Raw genomic sequence first — 17,454 nt, forward strand, 5'->3', positions numbered from 1 at the left:
TGCTGAAGAAAGTGAATGCTTAATTTTTAACACTTCATCCCCTACTTTATAAGTTACTCCCCGTCGTTTCAAGTTATAATACAGCTTTTGTTTTCTCTGTGCTACTTCAGTATTCTTTTTTGCTTCTTTAATTAGTTTTTCTATATCACCCATTTTAAATTCTGGGGCTCTTTGTTGCACATAAAATAATTTATCTAATAGCGTTATAATCTTTCTGCCTAAAAATAACTCAGCAGGAGTTTTGCCCGTTGTATCATGTTTTGCGGTCCTAAGGGCGAAAGCAAATTCATTGACATAGTTATCCCAGCTTTTATGAAAATTTTTAGCATAACTACGGATAATTTTCACTATATTTCTATTGACCCGTTCCGCTATATTTGATTGCGGCCGATACGGGACCATTTTTAAATGACGTATGCCCAGTTTTTGGAACATGTCTTCAAATACATTACTTACAAATTGAGGACCATTATCCGATATAACTTTTAGGGGCGCCCCGTATTTTAAAATATATTTATTTAAAATAGAATCAGTGACTAATTTCGTGGAGGCTCGTTTTAAGGGAACAATTTCGGTCCACTTACTAAAATGATCAACCATAACAAGGAGATAGCGACTTTTATTTAACTGACTTTTTGGGAAAGGGCCCAATAAATCGATGCCAATTATTTCATTTGGAAATTCGGATTTAATACTATTTAGAAACCCGGCCGGGCGGAAATTAATATAATTAACTGCTTGACATGTTGGGCAGGACTGGACATACGCCCTTGTTAACTTTTGCAGTTCAGGAAAATAGACTGCCTCGCGTACGCGTTGGATAGTTTTTCGAATACCAGCATGAGAAGCTAAAGGGCTGTCATGGAGCTCCTGCAGGATATTTAATCTAAGACTAGCTGGGATAACAGGTCGAAATTCGTTGTTGGAATTCGTAGTTTTTGTATAAATAAATAACCATCTATTAGTTCGTAATGGGCCGCCCTATTTCTTATCGCCACAATATCTTGGTGGCTAAATTTTCAGGATCCTTCAAATACTCATAAATGCTTCCAAACTCAGGATCCTTACCCAGTTCGGTTATTACAGCTTCTCGGGAATTTATTGTACATGCTGTAAGCATTGCCATCTTTACGGTATTGCCTTGTTCGTCTATTTTAATCCTTGATAGGGCATCTGCTACGATATTTTCCTTTCCAGGGGTATGCTTGATTACCAGATTATATTCTTGCAGCTTGAGTGCCCATCTTATTAACCTTGGGGATAAATTTTCCCCTGAGTACAATCTAGTTACCGCCGCATGATCAGAGTATACTGTTATCGGCGCCTTTCCAAAATAGACTCGGAACTTTTGCACTGCTAACAGAACTGCAAGTGCCTCTCTCTCTCGGTCGCGGAATAGTTTCTTTGTGTTTGATTTAAAGTTCGGCTAAAAAATGCCACGGGCTGCTGATTTTGCGAAAGTACCGCTCCTACCGCCTAATCCGAAGCATCCGCTGAAATTTCTAAATTCTCATCCTTTTCAGGAAATTTCAACACAGGGGCTTGCGTTAATGCTTGTTTTAATTTTTCGAAAGCACTATTGGCTTCGGCCGTCTACGAGAATCTTGCCTTTTTCCTTTTTAATTTTAACAATGGCTCAGCGATAGCCGCAAAATCTTTTATAAAGGACCTATAATATGAACAAAGTCCTAGAAAAGAAGAGAGCTTCTTTGCCGTGTTTGGAGTCGGATACTTTTGTACAGCGATTATTTTTGATTCCTCTGTCTCGATTCCGTTCTGAGATATTTTGTAACCTAAATATTTTAATTCAGGGGCTGCAAATTTGCACTTTTCGACATTAACTTTTAGACAGGCCTCATTTAATGAAGAAAACACCTGTCTTAAATCCTGTACATGTTGGTCGAGATTATCACTAGTAATAATGATATCGTCTAAATAGATAAATGTGGACTTTCCAAGAACAGGCCTTAACACAATGTCCATACATCGCTGAAATGTTGCCGGTGCCCCTGAAAGGCCAAACGGCATACGCAGGAATGCCTAAGTGCCAGACTTGGTTATAAAATCAGTCTTAGGCACGTCCTCAGGCCTAACCCCTATTTGAAAATAACCAGTCGTTAAGTCTAAAGTCGTCATATATTTGGTGGATGTTATGTTCCTTAGAATTTCTTCAATAATAGGTAACGGATATACCGGATATTTAGTTATGGAGTTTAATTTACGGTAGTCAATTGCGAATCTCCACCTTTTTGGATGTGTCAATGGATAGTCATTATTTTTCTTACATAAAACCACCGGGCTAACATAACTACTTGAGATGGGCGTTATGATCTTTTTACGTAGCATATCGGTGATATGCCATTCTATAATTTTTCCTTATTCTTATCATACCGGTATGCTTTGTGGCGAACTGGCATTGAATCTCCGGTGTCAATACTATGGTTAGTAACCTGAGTAAATCCTGGAATATCACTAAATAACGAAGCAAATTCACTTACCACTTGTCGGATTCTTCGTTGCTCTTCATTGGGCAGGTGGTCAAGGTTTAACATCGGCGGTTCAGCCTTTTCTTCTCGAACTGGTTTCATTGTCAGCTTAAGGGACGCTTCATTAAAATCTAGCGTTGCTTGTGTCTCTGAAAGAAAATCTATTCCTAAGATAATATGTGCTTGTAGATTCTTTACTATGAAAAACATAACCTTTACTTGTTCGTCCTTGATACGGACATACAGCGGTAATTTACCTATACACTTACATCTTTCTCCTTGCGCAGCTAACGCTGTCGTATTATCCGAATTATATATACGATATTTACGAAAATACTTCCTAAAAAAATCTTCTGCCACACAGGAACACTGCGCGCCTGTATCCAGGAGTGCGGTGGCTGGGATATTATTCACCAACACTTCAATCTTCGGAAGAGTCAAATTTTTCACCATTACTGTATTTAACTTGAAGGAAGAGGGGTTTTCGTGGCCTTCGGATTTCCGCACCCTCCCGTCAGCAGAAATCCGTTTTAGTTTAAATTATTTTTCATTTTCGTGCTTTCCTTCTTTTTCCACTGGCCTTGAGACTTTTTTCCTGGATTGCTATTGAACTGTCGACGTTCGCCGGCTGTTTTTGAATGCTCGGGTTTCCTTGCCCACTGATTCGCTTTGCTTCCGTAGCCGTGTGCTTGAGTTTGCTGTAGTCTTGGCGCACCAAATTGGTTTCGCTGTTGATATTGGCGTTTTCTTTCAATGTACTCCGTTCTTCTACTTTCAAACTGGATTGCTAGGTCAAATAACTTTTCCAGTGTAGTCGGATTTCTTAATTCAATAAAGTCTTGCACTTGGGGAAGTAACCTCGGCAAAATCACTTGAATTATCTCAGGATCCGGACGGTTTCCATACAAGAGTTTGAAGACGTGAATTTTTCTTAAAATAAAGCTTGAGAGATTTTCGATTCTTTGTTGATATATGCTGAAAAGTTCCGTTTCTAATTTCGGACGACCCCTTACGACAGGGAAGGCTTTTACTTGGGCAGTCTTGAAATTTTCGTAAGTATAGGTGCGACTTCCTGCTTGACCCAAGAGACTTCTGCCTATACATTTGAACCAGTTAAGGGCTTGGCCCCTCAAAGCGCTGGTAGCTAAGGTAACTTTTTGAAACTCGTGCACGGGGTAGAGCATGAAGTGGTCATCCAATTTTTCCAAAAAATTGGTTACCGGTGAGTTTCAAGTAAAAGTTGCTTCTGGTTTCATCAAAGCGCGCATGGTCTGGACAATGTAACCAAATCCTTCCAGGGCGGCAGCTGGCATTTCTGGATTCTGAGCCGCTTCTGCCGGCAGGACAGGTTCTTCTTGAAACTCGGCCATGGTTATTCTTTTTCGTTGGGCGCCACTATCCGGTTCAATGTTCCGTCTTACTTTCTTTGGGAACATGCAAGGACCTGACTCGGAACAGAGAGCTTACTAAAGCTATGTTCAATAACTGTGGGAAGTAGACAGGATACACAAGAAGGGTATACAAAACCCTTTGTTTTTCTCTCTTTACAATAATTTCCGTACTTCGTAATACAAAGACCCACTACTTGTGGTCTAAACGTAAGAATATAAAAATATAACTAAACTCTAACTTAACTTTGAAATAATAAACGTGGAAGATTGGACTTATATTAACAGGAAGCCGTATGTAGTACAGAGAACTGTTAACACTACAATACGTTTAAAATTATCAAGAGGATTAAACCTCTGGCCTGGAAGGCAACCAGCAACTGAGTAAAACTTCTAAGGTAAGCGGCCTGCTTCGACTAACTCCTTCCCCTCTCTCGCTTGGCAAAAAGCCACAACTTAAGTACTTGGCGTTCGCCAGACAAATTTTGCATAAATAAGTTAACGCTTTTAATTCTGGCCGGAAGTAGAAAATAAGAAGTGATAGTAAAGATTTAAAATAAAATAAACGTTAGTAAAACTTAAGATCCTTACACAGTATTTCTTATTTCATTCCAATTTTCAGATCAAACAACGGGGCAGACCACTAAATTTTCCTTCTTCCTGAATCTTTTCCCGCAAACTGCATTAAAATCGGATACATTGCAATAAACCTCAGTCCAATGAAATGGGTCAGTTCTAAACGAATCACCCTATATATCCTAATCTCTTTATGTCCTAAATCAATTTTTAATAACTTATTGATGTAGTGTGTACGATAGGATTGCACGATGAGCTGTAATATATAAACTCCAAATCGTTTGGAAAAATTCAATTGCTCATCTTCTCTACCTGTCTTTGAAAACTCTTATAAAGCTTGCAGTTTATTTTTATTTAATCTTTTAGGCTAGTTAGCTTAGGAAAGCATTACCAGTTAATCCATGGTATATCGCCGATGTCTTGATACTTTTACGAGTATCTATATATATAGAATGGCTGATATCGAGATATAGATATTTAGAAACGGTATGACTAATTCAACTTCGAGATGAAAACACTAGCTGTATGGCTAGATTTCTTTACTAACATTATGCGGACGAGGAAGAAGAAATTATATAGAAGTATGGTATTAAACAGACGAAATTGACACGTTGGGTACCTATAATACTATCATGATAACAAAAAATCCAAATGCCACCAAATGGCAGTATCTTTTCGAACTCTGCTGAAGGATCTTATAGAACCTATGTAATACAATGGATGTTCAGATGGACAACCATACTTAATATTATTCCATTTCTTTATTAAATAAAGATATCTTGAGATCGGTCGCGGACACTTAGCCGACGGGACACTTAACCGATACAGTTAGCCGACAAGACATTTAGCCGACAGAGACACTTAGCCGAAAGAGACACTTAGCCGACATGGACATTTAGCCGACACGGACACTTAGCCAACAGGACATTTAGCCGATAAGACATTTCGCCGACACTCGCACTTAGCCGACAAGGACAGTTACTTGACAGGACATAGAGCCGAAATTCTTTTTTCCTTTCGAAAATTAATTCATATTCCCTGACGAGAAATTTCAGCGCTTTTTCAGTTATATACACCAAATAGCACGATACATATCAAACAATGCTAAATTAACACAATAAAATTACAAGCACAATATGAGATCTTCAAGAATCGAAAAATGAATTTTAGTGATAGGTGAAAAATAACTTAAATATTGAACTTATGCATAAGTCGAGAAATTTTGTAATTCATAGCAGTTTAAATAATTATTGGTTAAGTGTCAGCTGAACTTCACTGTCGGCTTAGTGTCTTGTTGACTAAATGTCTTGACAGTTAAGTGTCCCGTAGCTAAATGTCCTGAGGAGTAACTCTCTGTGTCCGCCAAATGTCCTGTAGGCTAATTGTCCGTGTCGGCTAAATATCCTGTCAGCTAAGTGTCCGTGTCGGCAAAATGTCTTGTCGGCTAAATGACCTGTCGGGTAAGTGTCCGTGTCAGCTAAATGTCCTGTCGGCTAAGTGTTCGTGTCGGCTAAATGTCTTGTCGGCTAAGCGTCCATGTCGGATAAATGACCTGTCGGCTAAGTGTCCGTGTCGGCTAAATGTCCTGTCGACTAAATGGTTGTCGGCTATGTGTCAAGGACCCTCTTGAGATATCTAACCCTTAAAATTCGTAAAATTATGAATGCACTCTCTGCTTTGGGGAACGATATTTGTCTACAAGCTTAAAATATGGATGTAATAATAGTATAATGTACTATTTACCTCTTCTTTTAGAACCATACCTAGTAACGTTCTTTTATGAGCATCATGTATGAAAATTTTATATTAAAATACACATTTGTTTGGTATAATGTTCCATTTTATGTATGTTTGATGGAATTTTAAGGACTCCATTAAACCTGCACTTAATGAATTTATTTTTAATCTTCTTACATTTTATTTTAATTTTAGCTTTTTTAATACATGTGTAGATATGTTTAAAATTTTTACATTTCAATTAAGTATTTCAATATGAATAATGCTAAAATGTTATTATTGTAATAGAAAGAAAAGAGAAAAAATCCAATTACTGATGGTGCCGGACAATATCAGTTAAAAAGACTGGTAAAAACAAGTCTCCTCATTCATCTCTGCAAGGGTATTGGGGATTACTTCAGTTTCCTGACGAAAAATTCCAAATGATTTTACAAACTGAAGTCCAAGTTTACATTACTATCACATATACCAGTGTTTTCCAAAAAATGCCCTCACCCCACAAGGGGGTAATTTGAAAATGGACTCGTCCAGCCAAGAGATGTTCAAATTTCTTTTAAGAAGTTGAAAGTTTTTTTAATTTAATTTTTTATTACCAAAAATTAAGAATAATTTAAACTATGTATTATCAGGTTCAATGTTTCTTCTAACTTTCTTCGGAAACATACAATGACCTGACTAGAACAGAGAGCTTACTAAAGCTATGTTCACTAATTGTAGTAAGTGGACAGGATACAGACGAAGGGTATACAAAACCCTTTATTTTTTTCTTTATATACAATGACTTCCGTACTTCGGAATACAATGACCCTCCACTCGGGGTCTAACTTAAAAGATATCAAAATAAAACTAAACTCTAATTTAACTTTAGAATAAGATTGGCCTTATAATAACAGAAAGCGTATGTAGCACAGAGACTGTGAACACTACAATACGTTTAATTTATCAAGAGGATTAAAACCTCTGGCCTGGAAGGCAAAGTAGCAACTGCGTAACTTCTAAGGTAAGCGGCCTGCTTCGAACTCACGGCTTCCTCTCTTCTGCTTGGCAAAAAGGCCACACTTAAATACTTGGCGTTCGCCAGACAACTTTGCATAAACTCCTTCACGCTTATAATTCTGGCCGGAAGTAGAAAATAAGAAGTGATAGTAAAGATTTAAAATAAAATAAACGTTAGTAAAACTTAAGATCCTTACAGTATATGTAAAATAAGTTTTTAAATTGTGGTGCATTTTAAGTATTTTATAAAGAATTTTCGTCGCAGACAGAGACATTTAAATGCTTTTAAAATCCATATAAACAGCTGACACATTACGCTTTCCAGACTTCTTTTACGTATGTCAACCAACGAATTCATTTTATTTTTTACTGTAGGAACGGCAACAGGTATGTGACTAATCATTTGAACGACAATAACAGCTACTTTCAGGCTCTGTTTATATTCAGCGGTGTGACGAAGTTTTTAATTGATATTATATTTCTTTCAGAGCGTAGTGAAATGAGTCGTGCAAGCTAGAAAAAGTTCGTCAGCATTCGGAGGAATATTTAAATGTAGGTTTCATACCCGTCGTACTCAATGAACAGTCAACATTTTGCCTTTTATGCCAACAATACCTGACCAACGAATTAATTCAACAATGCCTGACCAGCCTCAAGACGAATAATGATTCGTCTTGAGGCACATTTGAAGGCGAAATATAATGCTCATATTAATTACGATTTGAACTATTTTCAAACTTTAAAGAAAAATTTTTAAAAAAGGGTAACATTAAAGACTTTATTTACTGCTAATAACGCAACTATTAATCGTACTCTTGAGGCTAGCTATCAAATTTCATTGCTCATAGCTATATTTGAGAAAAGTCATACTATAGGGGAGAATTCATCAATATCAGCATTTCTTAAAACGGTTCTAAAAAAGATGACAAAGACGTTAAACTATGTCGCTAAGTAACAGTACTGTGTTGGTAGAAGAATAGATCAAATTAGTAAATTGAAATTCAACTTGTTAAAAAGCAGAAAACAAGAAAAGTTTCGGTGCAAATGGAATGAATTAACTTTGAGAGAAAGTGAGGCGGTACTTCAGTATTAATAAAGGTGATTTTGACAAAGAAATGTTCTGTAAATCGTTAGAAACACTACTGTCTCCAAAGTTATTTATAGGAATTTAAAACATTGCTTAGATGTCAAAAATATATCAACGAAAAACATAACTTCGTCTGCTGCAGATTGTGCTCCTAATATGATGGGGAAGAGTTAAGGTTGCTTAAAATTGATGAAAGATGAGAATCCAGAAATGCTTCTTGTGCATTGTGTTATTCATAGGGAAAACCTGGCAGTTTAAAACATTTCGCCTGTTCGATATCAAGTACTAAATTTAGTTATAAAGTGTATCAATGATATTAAAGCTAGCTCCAAATGTGAACGTCTCTTCAAGTTATTTTGTTAAGAACAACATGAAGACTATATGAGACTTATGCTTCATACTGACGAAAGATTGCTGTCGAAAGAAAACTGCTTTAAAAGATTTATGGAACTATCTGATATTCGTAGCTATTTTTTAAGCGACAAACCAGAAATGAAAAATCTGTTAACGGTTGATAGTAAAGCATTTGTGAGATATTTAGCCGATATCTTTGAAAAACTAAATATATTAAATAAACAACTTCAAGGAGCAAATAAAACTCTTGTCGATGCAAAAGCGAAGATATTTGGTTTCATTAGCCTTATTGAATTAGGTCAAGCATATATTTACAGCAAACATTGTGCAAAGTTTCATTCCAAAAATCTGAAATAACTGATACCGCTACGCATATTATTGTTGATCATACCCCTATGGATGTTACTGTCGATCATCTGAAATTTTATCAGCTGATTTAAAGAAAAGTTTTCTGAATTGAAACAAATTGGTTTCCCAACTTGGATGATGCAGCCAATGCTAGTGGATTTGGCTGATATTTTAAATACGCAGTATCAAGAAGAATTCATAGAAATGCAAAATGATGAGTTAACTTCATTTAATATGAAAGGAGCGATGATATAGCTTTGTGAGGAAACCGAAATAAAATATCAAAATGAAAAAAAAATGTGCAAGAGAACTATTGTTACCGTTTCCATCATCATATTTACCTGAATGTGAATTTCCATAAATAATTTGCTGCTAAAAATAGAAATCGGCTGTATATAACAAAACAGGCGGACTTCAGACTGAAATTAACTAAATTGGAACCTGACATAAAAATCTCTTCGCTTTATAAGATATTTTTCCCGCCTACTTGGAATGCCTAGTAGTGTGGTGGTCTGCACGCTCAGCGCGTAATTGAGAGGTCAGTGGTTCGATTCCCGGGGAGGCGTTGCATACTTTTCAATTTAAATGCTTCCAAAAAATACCTAATGTCTCTACAGCTTCAAGCATCAGGCGCAAGGATCTCATTAAATTAAAAGAATAAATAATTACTGATACTTAAAATAATATAGAAAAAACGTTCATTCAAATTATTTTGTACTTGAATTTCAGTTCTCTGTTACATGTTTTTAAAGTTTACTTACTGTGTTTGCTCCCAAATTTTCTAGTGATTTCTTCCTAAAATCTATCAATCAAATTTCTTTCATCAAAATTTCAGTTTTCGAATATTAAAAATTATGTATTTGCTAGGAGGAGCATAAGAATTTTAGAAAGAATTAGGTGGAGCATAGCAAAAAAACAAAAGTTGGGAAAACCTGATCTTTACTATTAAAACCTTTGCGCGTATGTCTCTTTGTTTGTGACATCATCTCCTCCGGAAAGGTGGGGAGTTGAGTTTCGAGATAAGTATCCCCGTATTCTAAATACTCATGGGAAGCCATTTCGAAAATTCCTATCTTCGTTCGACTTTAATCAGCCGATATCTTAATTAGAAACTTTGAAAACGTTAATTCTCGTACTGAATTTCAGACTGGCAACAGTCTCGCTCACTGGAGACAAAATTCAAGGTCATATTCTGACGCTGAAAAAAAAAAAACTTGTTTCATGTGACGTCATTGCATCACGAAAATATTTCGTTAATGTGAATATTTTAAATAAATAGGTGCTGTTGGCAACTTTTGTTGTTTCAGATTACGATAACTTACACGATATGTTATTGCTACGTTAGTTCTTTTATTGATATTAAGAAAATGTGTTTATATTATAAGAAAGTTTTTGTTCCCAGATTTAGGGCCCACCAGCGGCCGAGCGGTAAAGTCGCTGAACACTGGTAGTTCGGTCCGCGGTTCGAATCCCGCGAACGGGCTGGCTGCATGGGCGTTTTCGTGGTTTTCCCCATGTGTAACGTGTATACGAGCCAGTTTCCCTTAGAAAGTCCTCCACGAAAGGCATCCCTCCCCTTAGGCAGATAGCCCTCGTGTGCTTTGCCATAATTAAATACACACGTTCCCAGATTTAGCAACAAAAAATTATTTATGAAATGGTTGTTGCTTAAAAAGAATGAACTGATTTCATTCATATTAAAATGATTTAGTGCATTTTCTTTTCAGGTGCACACAGAAGTATAAATTTTGCTTTGGCCGCAGACTTGTTATCTGGCAGGCTTGCCTACTAGTTGCCATTAAAAACGAACGGAAGAATTTAAAATCTGACATAAAGCTTATTCAAAGATTTGAACATACATAATTTTGTAATTTTTAATCGTACTTACAAAAGAAAATAAGTGCATTCAGTTACAAATTCCTGTAATTTACTTTGTTTGGGAATACATTTATATGTGGACAACATTAATTTGCAATTGAAAATTAATAAGCCCAATTTACCAATGAATAACTACAATCGGTGATTTCTAGTAATTTCTTTGTAAGGCTACAATTTTTATCAAAACTGAAAAACTATCAAGTCTCAAGTTTCAGTGAGAAATAAAGGAAGTTCGTTACTAACGCATAAACATATTTGCTCTATGCATGGACAAAAATAATAAATATGAGGAAAAAATCTGGATTGTCATTATTTATTCCGAAGTTTTGTCCCACCTTGAAAGTTTTCTTCAAAATTTAGGAATTTAGGAAGCTTTCATAATTTGCTTATTTTTAGCTTAAATTAAAGTTATTTAATGATTAATTCAACGTATTAAATCTGTTTGAAAAAAATCTCAATCTGAAAATTTAATATTTAGTTATCAATATATTTTAATTACAAAATGTAATAAAAATATCTTACAACTACTAAACATTATACAGACAGAAATTAATCATAAATTTGAATTTTTCCTTTGCAATATTATTATTATTTTTATAAACTTTGGCAAACATTTGTAAGTTAAATTAAAAATTTATAAAAAAAGTTTTTTGTAAAAGAAAAGTTTTACTTTGTTAAGGGAAAAAATAATCTGAGTCATCTGCTGTTTTTAGATTGTGCATTCAGTCAGCATGTAGTTGGAGTTAGAGCAAAACAAAACATTAATTTTGAAATAGAAGAATATATCGGAAATTTCATTGGGTCTTTTTACCCTTCAAGGTTTAACCTGTTCTTGTTTCAAAGGCATTCTTCATGTTTGATTATGTAAGATATGTATTAAGATGGCGCGATGGATAGCATGTATGGGTTTAATTGCACTTTAGACGTAAAAGATGAATGATGAACACACATACATGTCTAATCATGAAAAACACAGTTAATAGTTTTTTTACTACCGGTAAAGAGGTGGGAAGGTTGAATATGATCTCTTTACAGCATTATGTCTATCAGTAGATACTTGAAATACATACAGCTACGATTCAGCACATTGGTACACGGTAGAAACTTGCCGATACCGCATCTCCGCATTCCAAACAGTTTGTGCTGTCGCTACCACCACAGACACTGATGTACAAGAAAATAGCAAAGGCTGGCAAAAATATTCACCAGCTTTTTCTGATTTTTCCTAAAGATGTCTGCGAATTAATTAAGAAATGACATTTTTAGCCTTAAGAATTCTGTTGTGTCCAACCTAGGAGCATATATTTCTGTTTGTCTTTTTGTACTTGTATAAGAGTCATCATGGGCGAGTGCATAAAACTATTGAACATTAGTAGTTCGGCACAATTCCGATGGTGAATAGGTGATTGCATGACGCTTTCCATGGTTTTCCGCATGTAGAACATGAATACGAAACTTATGTGCCAGATTGCCTAATTTTCGGGACTGACTTCAACTAGAGCGTAGTTTTTCAAAGTTTAACTAAAGTTATAAGGTATTTTCCCCGCCTTCTTGGCATGCCTTCGTGATGTGGTGATCTGCACACTGGGTGCGTATTCCAGAGGATCGTGGTTCGATTCCCGGCGGAAGCATCGCTCATTTCTCATCTTTCCTGCTTAGAAATGACTTAATATCTCTACAATGGTGACCGAATTAAAAGGGTGGTGAATGATAATTCTCCTCACTAAGAATTTGGCGATTGCGTCCCCTAAAAGCTCCAGTCCCTGTAAAAAGGGAAGTATATAAGGTATTTCTCCCGCCTTTTTGGCATGCCTTCGTGGTGTGGCGGTCTGCACGCTAATCGCATATTCCAAATGTCCGTTGTTCGATTCCCGGTGAAAGCACTGCTAACTTTTCATCTCTCCTGGTTTCAAAAAAATACCTAATGTCTCTTAGTCAACTACAGTATAGTTATTTCTATAGTTAGAATAGAAATAGTCAAGTCATCTAAGGAACTAAATCTAGATAGAAAATGGAATTATTACTGTATTCGAAGTAAATAAGCTAAGAACTTTATATTGCTAGAGCAAAACATGTTGGTTTGGATTTTGAATAAGACAGAGTTTGCCCCTTTATTTCAGCATTCACCAGGTTTTTATTTATTCTTTCGGTGAATATGACATATTTCGAACCAACAGCATTGTCTCTGAAAGCGATGTATATGCTTCTCTTGGACTGATGCATGCAATTTTTAAATTTTAAATGATTTTTTTTTGTTGAAGATGATTAAAGAAATATGATCGAAAATTCGTAAATAAACGAAAAATATTATACTTTGCAGAGTGGCAGCATCAAAAAGTTACTTGAAAAAACTTTACTATAAAATGTAACAAGTTGAATATTTAAGATGAAGTGGATTATATTTTTGTACGTTTAAAGTTTTAAATAACCACCGGTAATATTGTAAAAACGGATTTATTTTTTTTAAACCTAGGCTTTGTTTTAATTATCTTTATATACTGAAATAACGACAAACTGTGAGGCTCACCACACACACACACACACACACACACATATATATATATATATATTTTACACATATATAAACAGCATAGAAAATAGAATGAAGTAAAAATGGTTACTGCATCTTTAAACAATTTTATTTTAGCACAATATTTATGGACAGTATTAAGTTAAATTCTTACAAAGCGAAGTTTTTTAATCACACTTTAACATAATATTTGTATTTCAAAAACCGCTATACTTCGAATTGAAATTTCACTTTGTATTCACATTTCTAAAACACAAAAGTAAGGGGCAACATAAATTAAAATATAATAATTTATTACCTTATCTCTACACATGTCCCACTTCCCATCGATTCGTTTTTTGCTAAAATTTATTAAACTATTTTAATGACTTAAATGGCACTGATAATGATGTGCTTTGGTGCAATGGCAAAAAGAAGAATTCAAGTTCTGAAAGTACTGAAAGACATACTGTATTTGAAAAGATTCTCTATAATTATGTGGTTTGTTATATTCATATCACTACCTATTTAGGTAAATATATTTCTTATTTTTCAATATGTTTAGTAAAATTATGTTTCATTTCATTATTTTTCAGGTTTTATAGTATAATATGTTTTTGGGCTTAATCTCGAAGTCATTTTGTAAACTTCAGCAATAGTTGCAGATGAAGCAGAGAAGGAATTTTCTATCTCCTCTTCAATATTCATAATACAATAGGGAAATGAAGGCTTAGTTTTCAAGTAAAGCTTCAAAGATCCTTCGATTTGCTTTGAATATGCATCTAACTCAGAATAAAACCCCATCCTCAGGCATATGGTGTTAGCGCAAGACAAGCATATACCAAAATCATATGCTCGCCAGCTGTAGCAACTCGTGGACTCAAAATAGCAGCCGTAGTTATATAAACTTGCAATGAAATATTCGTAAGCTCTGTAATGGCTGCAAGACAATTTTCTGTGATCCTCCTCTAAAACAAATAAAAATACAAAAGTTTAAATTAGACTGAAAATTTGAAAAAAAAAAAAAAAAAAAAAAAAAAAAAAAAAAAAAAAGCTTTTTTTCTAAATTTCATTATCCAGAGTTACATTATGAGTTCTATTCTCCACTTACCTCATACTACTTCTGGATTGTTAAATGTTGTACATACATCATAATACTACTTACTGATTGGATTGTTATTTTGTGTATTTTTTGTGATATTTTGTATCGTTTTATTTTTTCTTGGTTTGTTTGTTTAATTTTTTCTTTTAGGATAATAGTTTTAGGGTTTATTTTGCGTGCAATCGAGTTTTTAGCCACATGTTTTGGATATAATTGCTTATTTCTTGCATAGATGCAAAGACGTTAAATTTTGGAATCGGAAAAACGTGTAAATGATTAAAATATATCAACTAGAATGCAAAATATGAGCAAAGAGAGGCATCGGCGATAATTTTTGTCGCCACGTTAACGACAGAGCTGGATATCTGGTCAATTTGACAATTCCGTGGATGTTTAAAAAATACTTTTCGAAGCTCTAGAACGAATTTTCTGGGAATTAATGGATTGAATGCACAACATAACCACAATAGAATGACAAAATTTATTTTTTCAAAAGAAACAATTTACAATTAGTACTTTTCACAAAAGTTTTTGTATATTACTATATTTATATTTTTTACTGTTTGTGCTCTATCTTCTTGGTAGGATAGAGCACAAACAGTAGTTACCACTTTAAACTACTAAGAACGTTAAACACAAAACCTCAATGAAGATAGTTTACCAAGAGGGCTGTTATACAAAATCTGTTTTGTAAATCATCAAAAACGATTACAATCAGAGGCAGTTTAAACTGGTACTTGAGAAGCATCAGAAGAAATGTTACAAAAATCTCAAAATCTAATATAAATTTTACCTTTTGAAAATGGAAATTATTTTCCCGATTGGTTGTCTATTTTGGTCACATTATTACCTTCGCCGTATCGCGGTTATCACTATTCTTAATCGTTATCACTCTCAAAATGTGTATCAATTAAGAATCTTTCTCGGTTTTCTGCCCTTACTGTGGAAATTTTCTTAAACTTTTTAATGTGTTCAGAAGAGAAACTTTAGACATTGTAAAAGTTGTAGAGAATTCCCATTACTATCTTATGCCTCATTAACTTGTTTGTTTTCTAAACTTCCTCAGACTGTAAAACTAGATGGATACAGCAGTTGCAAAAATACGAAACGGAAACTCAACATCGAAAATACATTTCGCTCAGAATTGTTAATGCATTTATGATAGGGCTTATTCGAGAAAAATGCAAACACAAATAATAAGCCAACAAAAAATATAGATTGAAGTTCTAGTGGTCAGACAAATCAACACACAGTCTGATGATAGATATTATAGTCTGATGACAGACATTATTGTCGGATGCCTAAAGCTTCGAGGAACTCATAAAGGTCAAAATGGAACATTCGGAATAGAGACCAAAAATGATATAATGAATAGAAAACCCACCTCGTAAAAAATATCACTTTTTGCCAGACCACGAAACGATATTGGCTTAGGAGATCTTCCCTGCAAGATAGAATTGTCTACCGCAGATGGGATGCCGATGATGAAACTTTCAAATAGACACTCATTTTGCAGAGATTTCGGGTTCCTAATGTTACGTTAGAAATTCACAAATGTCTTACTGTAGGTCATTTTGGTGTAAAGCACACGCTGCGAAACGTTAGTGAACCTTTCTTCCGGAACAAGGCCAAAGAAGGTGAAGAAAATTAGTATACAGAATTTTGATGGATGTGGAACTCAAACACTTCCTTAAACAAGAACACAAGGAAATTTAAAGCGCTACTATGTAGAATCACCATTTGAAAGAAATCCCCCCCCTCCCAAATATTCTCGCGCTATAACTTGAAACGGTAAGAGAGCCAAATATATCTTGTTTGTCACGAAGTACATACATTTTGTTTTTCATGAAGTAAGTGGCTAGAAGTGTATGTTCTGATATAAAAGAGGGTTTCTTGAATGGACTGTATTATTTTCTCTGAGCAAGGAGAGTATTTCGCATCTGCCATATTTAAAGGACTGTGTAGAGCTTTCAGTATTGAAAAGATTCAAAGATCTTCTTTACATCCACTCTCTAACGATGCTGTAGAGATATTTAAGAGAAAAACATTTTACCATCTCTGTTTTTCGTGTCCCAAACGCCACTACGATGCCATTGTTTTGTTAGCTTATAGGAACACCGTTCATGAGAACTCTGCATTTTAGTAATTAGAAATGCTCTTTGGACGACCGACGAATATGAATTTCATATCTGAGGAGTACCTGGAAAATTTGGAAGCTTGTTCAGAAGATGTTCATCGGTTTGCCATTGGAAGGATGTATACAGAGACCAACAGGATAAGAGACCAGACACGATGCCAGTTTGAAGAAGAATAAACACAAAAAAGGAACCTTAAGCATTGGTGAGGTATCTTCACAAGATATATAGAAATACTCTGAGGAGCCCTGCTGTAAATCAAGAAATTAACGATGTAGGGGAACATATGCAAAGAATTCTTTCTTTTTAAGTATTGCACTATGATATATAGTATTTGGACCTTAATCTGACAGTGAAGCTTAGTGACTGGTGGTCTTGGAGATATCTCACCACGTTCAAAGAAGTGGCGATGTTGAAAATTAATTTAAATACTATAATTTGTTTGCATACTATAATTCGTTTGTTTTTCTATATATTGTTATGTTCTTTTGCATTGTATCATTTATATGTTTGCTTAACTTTGGCATTTAGACTAATGGTTTTAGTATTACTTGTGTTTCATTGAATTTGTAGAAACATGTTTTGTATATAAGTGCCGGTTTTATATAGAATTGTAGATTATTGCATTTGTATTCAAATAGTGTTTAAATTGTTAAAATGCTCCATTGAAATGTAAAGCATGATATTTCGCAACATTGAATTGGTAACTTTCTAGAACGTTTAAGAAAGGCATTTAAGGTTTAGAGAATATGTTTCCTGAATCTTCCAGGAGCTTGTTAATTATACTCTGCGACAAAAATGTCCTTATCCGGCCTTTAGTTTTACAACCAATGAGAAGTAGTCGCATACTTTCAATTA

The 17,454-nt window shown here is 34.8% G+C and overlaps 1 protein-coding gene across 1 annotated transcript in view; it reads right to left on the reverse strand.

Annotated features, from left to right (window-relative positions):
- Positions 1–13,482: 13,482 nt before the first annotated feature.
- Positions 13,483–17,454, reverse strand: part of LOC118181540 (pancreatic triacylglycerol lipase-like) — a 45,128-nt gene continuing 41,156 nt past the window's right edge. Inside the window, exon 7 of the mRNA XM_035350710.2 lies at positions 13,483–14,327. Within this exon, the coding sequence (XP_035206601.1) occupies positions 13,945–14,327 (383 nt within the window). The 3' untranslated portion in view covers positions 13,483–13,944. The remainder of the gene's footprint in view (positions 14,328–17,454) is intronic.

This window comes from Stegodyphus dumicola, chromosome 2, assembly GCF_044657685.1.
Source record: "Stegodyphus dumicola isolate Sdum_Otavi_A_Nest chromosome 2, ASM4465768v1".
Taxonomy (NCBI): Eukaryota; Metazoa; Arthropoda; class Arachnida; order Araneae; family Eresidae; genus Stegodyphus; species Stegodyphus dumicola.